Source organism: Phyllostomus hastatus, unplaced genomic scaffold (genome assembly GCF_019186645.2).
Source record: "Phyllostomus hastatus isolate PE091 unplaced genomic scaffold, TTU_PhHast_1.1 phas_contig_58, whole genome shotgun sequence".
NCBI classification, from domain to species: domain Eukaryota; kingdom Metazoa; phylum Chordata; class Mammalia; order Chiroptera; family Phyllostomidae; genus Phyllostomus; species Phyllostomus hastatus.
In genome coordinates, this window is record NW_025333916.1 from 57,684,214 (window position 1) to 57,690,471 (window position 6,258).

The window sequence follows — 6,258 nt, forward strand, 5'->3', positions numbered from 1 at the left end:
GGTTAAGATAGTACAGGAAAACATTTTGAAATAAATCATAAAAGGCCTTCAATGCTAAACAAAGACATCTGGACTCTATTCAGTGAGTAAAAATGGGCCTGTAAAGTGTGAGTTTGTGTGTGTGGTTTTTTTGTTTTTGTTACTTAAGAGAATCAGATCTAGATTTCAGGGAAATAACCCTGGCAATCATACAGCAGAGGGATTAAAAACAGGTGAGAGAAAAGAAGACTGAACTATCATCCAAATGAGATAATCAAGATGTGAACTAGACCAATGACAATGGGAAAAAAAGGGGAGACTGGATTCAGTAGACAGTTCCGAAGCAAACTGGAAAAACTTGGCAACTGAACAAAAAGGATGAGCTGTGTATCTCTAGCTTGAACAACAGAAGATAGTGGCAGTTCCTAAAAAGAAAAAAGCAGGTATGCTATGGGGTGTAACATGTCACACATCACGACTATGAATACCAGACACAGATATTGGTGTGTTTTGCAAGCTTAGAAGAAAAAGTCTAAATAAAAATGTAATTATTCTAACAATCTCAATGTATGGATTTTGGAAGTCATGAGTGAAAAGGCTGCTTAGGGAAGTAACACCAGTAGCAGAGAACAGAACAAGACCGAACCCTACGGCTTGCTTGCTTCAAGAGCTCCAAGACCAGCCAGCAAAGAGAAGCAGCAGCATAAGAAGTAGGAGAAGAACCAGGAGAATATTTCACCAAAGTCAAGTGAGGAAAGAGTTGCAAGAATAGCAATAATATAGTGGTACAGTACATGATAAGTTAGTCACTCACTAACCCTGTGGCCTTGGCTGAATTACTTTCTAAGTTTAGTCCTTTAGAATTTCAAAACCTTTATCTTCAACTGTAAAACAGGGATAAGAGAACCTCAAAAAGCTGTTGAAGATTAAGTGAGATAATACATTTTAATACAGTACTACTACTAATAGAATGGGGAACTTAAAAATGCCAATGAATTCTGCATGAGGTTACTAGCATCCTGTAAGACACTATTTTCAGAACAGGGGGAGCTCTGTGCTTGTAAGACTACAGTGGGTAAGGAAGAAAGCTGGGAAGCGAGGATAAACTATTCTGCCTGTAGAGCCTACAGAAAAACAACAGTTTTGTAACCTTTGTCTTTATCTTTCCACAGCTCTCATCATCATCTTCTGCCCAGTATAGTCAGTACCTGATCCATACGAAGGGCACAACAACACACACTGCTGAACATGAGAAAACTGAGCTGAAAGGAAGGAATAAAGAAGCAAGAAATCGTAGTTCTACAGAGAATATTAACCAGCATTAGAAGCATAAAATTCCGTTCCAGGTTAGCCTCGGAAAGGAACAGACATGCTTTATTCTCTGACTCAGAAACAGAAGGTAAGTGGGGTAAACCATAAAGGGGATACAAGGAAAGGCGTACTAGACAGCTCCTGCAATCTTAATAAAGAATTAAAAGTTCTCTGCAGAGTAGGAGGATTCCAAACTCAGTCTGGAAGTTGAACAACAAATGAGGTGATCCCTCCATGCCTACATTGATTCAACAAATGAGGTGATCCCTCCATGCCTACATTGATTCAACTTCATTCACGTCTTCAGCACCTCGGCCTAGTCCCCCATCATCTCTCAGATTCTACCAGCGGCCTCCTGCACGGCTCCTCTTCCCGACTTTGGACTTCACCATTCCTAAGGTGTGGCGCCGTCTCCGGAGAGCTCGCACCTCCTTCCCCTGTGTCCAGGACTGTCCTCAGGAGAAGCCAACCCCTCGCTGAAGCGTCGGTGATCCTCCACCCACCAGATGACAATCATTCTCTCCTTAGGGCTACTTCTGTTCCCGAAACAGTCTGATTACTTGATTTATTGTTTCACATTGTAAACACTTCTTTTTGTCCGTTCCAGTAAACTCCTAAAGAGGGTAACATCTTCCTCATCTTTATTTCTCTGGCACTTAACTCAGCATTTAGTATACAATAGGCATTCAGTCAATGTTTGTTTTGTCTAATTGAAGTGAGTAATTAAATAACATGAGTAATGTCCTAACTAAAAGAAATGAGAAAACAAGAAATTAGTGTTCAAATCATTATTCAAAAAACCTTTCTACTTTTCTAAGTATTAAACATCAACTAAGATAATTTTTCTATTCTTACTAATGTAAAAGGGTTGGATAATTTTTAAAAACCCTCAATGCTTTTAAATAAATAATATTCTAATAATTGCATTTGAATATAAGTGTGTTCATGTCCTCAAAATTCACTGTGAACACAGTAATTAAATTATACTAGGAAGGGCTTACACAGGAAAAATACTTTGTCTTTTCAAGCTATTCAATAGCAGGAAGACATACACAACTGGACTAATAAAAAATAGACTATCCTTGCAGCAGAGGTAGCTAATGGAAGCATCTGGGTTTCAAAAGAGATTTTGACATTCAAAACTGAGATTATTTAATGGCATCAATAGCAAATATCAGGGGCTTTCACAAATTAAGTAGTTGTCCGGATAAAACTGAAAGCAACAGTTACCAATACGCTGACTGGAAGACCTGGTACACGAAGTTCCTAAGCTAGATCAAAATTAGTCCATCAACAATTTTTAACATTTTAGTATTCTCCTAGGCCTCAAGAAGATTGCAAGGCTAGCCAAGTTATTATTACTAGGAAATTTTCTGGAGTCATAGAAAAAATTCTAAGTTTCTGTAAAGTAAAATATCGCATTTTGTCTTATGTTCATTAATAGGTTGCTCTTTGCTTAGATCTTATTTACTGGAGGAATCTCACATTACCTTTTTATGGTTGTTATATTCAAGAAATCTACTTTAGACAGATTATATCCATTTTAATATGTTATAAAAAATCCTTTGAATACATAATGCCTTATTAGCAAATTTATAATATTAAAAACAATTCCTTGAAATATTTTGAATAAATAATTTTGATTTCACAGTGTAGGAAAGCAACTAGCATTTAGTTAACTTTACTCACAGAGTATCAGGTCTTGTGCTGAGTACTTTAAGTGCTAGTCATTCTTTTCTTCCTAACCCTGACAGCTGAGATTACAACCCAGAACTACTTGATTTTACAGTCTGCTCTATTTTTTTAAAATAAAGCCCATGACCATGACCTTTATTTTATAATGAATTTTGTTAGATAGCTACACAATGAGTTTCTCAGAAATTACATAAAAAAATCAGAATGGGAGCAAACACTGCCTTACCATTGATACACATATACACACAGCTGACTGCCTAAACTTGATCTAAAACACACTGTAATCCAATCCACAAACAGCTGCCCTTCAGCTGCAGTCCGGAGTGTCCCACAGTTCTCAAAATATTACTCAAGTTTATTCCTCGTGAAATTTCTTCACATTAGATCCACAAGTCTTCTTTTAACAATGAAATGTTTGTCGGAATAACAATTTCTTAAACAACAGTGTCATTAAATAATGAATCTAATTCAGATTACTTTTTTTATTCTAAACTTCCTTGGGATTCAGGAATACAGTTCTCGTATAACCTCTCACTCTTAGTTGCATACTGCTTTTACCATCTGTTTCAATGGGCTGTGTATATTTCATTACAAACTGAAATACATTTTGTCAAGGCAAGTAGAACTTTTTGAATAAGCTAGAACCCCCTATGGGTATATGGGCTCACTAAATATTCAGGGAATACAGTATTTTAAATAGTGAATGTACACAGTTATCGGTGCATCTGAGTAAAACTGGAGTGAACCAAAGGCATCAAACCATTTGTACTGTACGAAGATTTTACAACCCAAAACTTGGACACCAACCAGAGAAACCACTTTATATAGGAACTCAGCAAACACAATTAAAGCACAACTGTAAATTATTTCTAGCACCACATCCAAGCAGGCTTTTAATGTACAAACTAGACTCAAAATCTAATGAATGCTCTTTCCACCTCTATCTAAAGCATATATTCTCATATACAAACCAAATCACTAATAAACTGTATGTCACAGAACTCAAATGCTGATTTTCAGCCCTGTGGAAATTTTGCTTATTTTGTTAGGAAATTTACTAGAAAACTTTTTCCCACATATATTTTATATACAGTTTTCATGTGTGTCTTATAAGTGTATTTTATATAATAAAGTTTCCACAGTGACACAGAAGTCAAAAGCTTTCCATCTTTAGTAATATTCAAACCCCATCTGCTAAAAAAAAGTTCCAATTTAGTGATCTAATTAGTTGCTATTTCTATTACTAAGCCCTTTGGTATTATACAGGGTCAAGCAGAAGTAAGAACTGCTTAAGTGTGGCTGGTATGGTAATAATATGGGTGTACTAATTTAAATTTGAACATTTCACCTAAAATGTCATATGGTGTGCCTGAGTGTGATATTGTTACATTACAGAAGTACATGCTTATGCTTTCGTAATAAAAAAGGGGCGTTATTTGCGCCGGACCCTGTATTTTTATCCTCTTCTTCCTGTAAAAGGATCTGGTTCACCAAAAGCAAAAGTCCTGGAACTTTCAGAATAAAATATTCTTTAAAAAAATGTACTCTGGTAGCTACACTGAAATTAACCTCTTAAGTTTGTAAAACGGTAATCTTACCTTTTGATGCATAAAATAAATGAAAGATCGCACTATGCTTTAAATACAGAGATGAGCTCGCGTCTAATACTAGTAGATAAGTCTTTCAAGCATAACACAAGTTCAAAAATTTATTTTTACATAGAGTGTTTACAGTGACTTGTTTAACTTCCCAAAGTGTTTCTCAGATCTCAAAAAGGAAACTGACTCTGCACAGCTCGCCCAGGTTACACTCGAAGCAAGCTGCGGCCAGTGTGCAAGAAGACTTCTCCGTTTTGAGTAGACCAAATCCGGTCTACGGTGGGGGGAAGAGAAGAAAAACCTTGTACACACAACCAACTAGACCTTCAGCCAGACTTTGCCCAGTCAAGTCCAGTCCTGAGCCTAACAGCAGAAACTCCGGCCGGCGGCCGGATCAGGTCTTTAAAAACACCCCGGGGCTTGACGCAGTTCCGAAGGTGTAAACAAACCCACGGCCGCGGCAGGAGGTAAACAATGAACCTGCGGCGGGGCGGCGGGCGGTCTCCGCCAACCCCGGCCCCGCGGCCGGCCGCGCCGGGGAAAGGCTGGCGGCAGGGAGACCGCAGCGCGGATCAGACACTGAGCGGCGATCGCCGCTCTCGCTTTCGGCAGCGAGTCACCGAAGCCCCGGCTCCCCGGGGCGGTGGGCAAGGAGCAGACAGACAGGCGGGCGGCGAGGACCGCGCGGCTCCTGCTTCTGCAGGGGGGGACGGGGAAGGCAGGATGTGGTCGCTCTTCCCACAGACATCCTCCCGCAACCTAAATAACAACCTCCAGGCTCCCACCTCCCTCCGGCCGCCCCGGGATTCGGCTGCCCCAACTCGGGGACAAGAGTAAGACGCTTCCTCGGGGACCCACGGAAGCCGGAGGCTGGCCGGCGGTGCCGAGCCCCGCGCGGGGCTCCCCGGGTCCCGCAGCACCCCAGGCCCGGAGCAGCTCCCGGGGCGAGGGAAGCGGGCACCACCGGGAAGGGGGATGGGTCCGGGGAGGCGGCCCCGGGCTGGGGTTCCCGCACCCCCGCCCGCCGGTCCCGTGCGCGGTCCGCCCCTGCCGCCGGCCCCCAGCCGCGGCTCCACCCCGGCACCGCACCCTCGCCCGGGCCCGCGCCGCCCCGCGTTACCTCGGGTCAGGTCCAACGGGACGTTCTCCTCGCCGCTGTCATTCCGCCCTGCGCGAAACAGACACACAGCCCCAATTAGGAATCGCTGGCAGGCCAGCGGCGTCGGCCAGCCCCGGCTTCGGCCAGCGCCCCGGCTTGCTCCCGCAGCCCCGAGCCGAGGGAAGGCAGGGGCCAGGGATGGCAGGCGCCGGGCGGTGAGGGCGAGGGCTACAGCGGGCTTACCTCGTATTCGGAGGTTCTTCAGCGAGCGACCGCGGCCGATCGCCGCCATATTGACGGGTTTCAGTCACAACACCGGAAACCTCGCCCAATCGCGCGAGAACCCCTTCCCCTCCCTGCGCGCCGCGCCCGCCCCCCGCGGCATCTTCCCCGCCCCTCCGCGGCGGCGGTTCCGCCGCGGGCGCCCTGCCTTCTCCGACCCGATCCCGGGTTTGGGTGCAACTTGCAGCTCCTGCGTCCTCTGCTTTGTCTGTCGGAGGTTGCGGCGACGCGCCCGGCCCTCCGGGAGCACGCCTGTCGGGAGGGGGCATCTCCCACTAAGGGAATCCCATTGAT

At 44.0% G+C, this 6,258-nt stretch overlaps 1 protein-coding gene across 4 annotated transcripts in view; it reads right to left on the bottom strand.

Annotated features, from left to right (window-relative positions):
• RICTOR (RPTOR independent companion of MTOR complex 2) overlaps nt 1–5,999 on the bottom strand; it is a 98,332-nt gene extending 92,333 nt beyond the window's left edge. For all 4 annotated transcript variants that reach the window (XM_045847769.1, XM_045847767.1, XM_045847768.1 and 1 more), the window contains exons 1-2: nt 5,926–5,999; nt 5,704–5,751 (exon numbers count right to left, since the gene is read on the bottom strand). In XM_045847769.1, the coding sequence (XP_045703725.1) occupies nt 5,704–5,751; nt 5,926–5,974 (97 nt within the window). In that variant the 5' untranslated portion in view covers nt 5,975–5,999. The remainder of the gene's footprint in view (nt 1–5,703; nt 5,752–5,925) is intronic.
• Nucleotides 6,000–6,258: the final 259 nt, after the last annotated feature.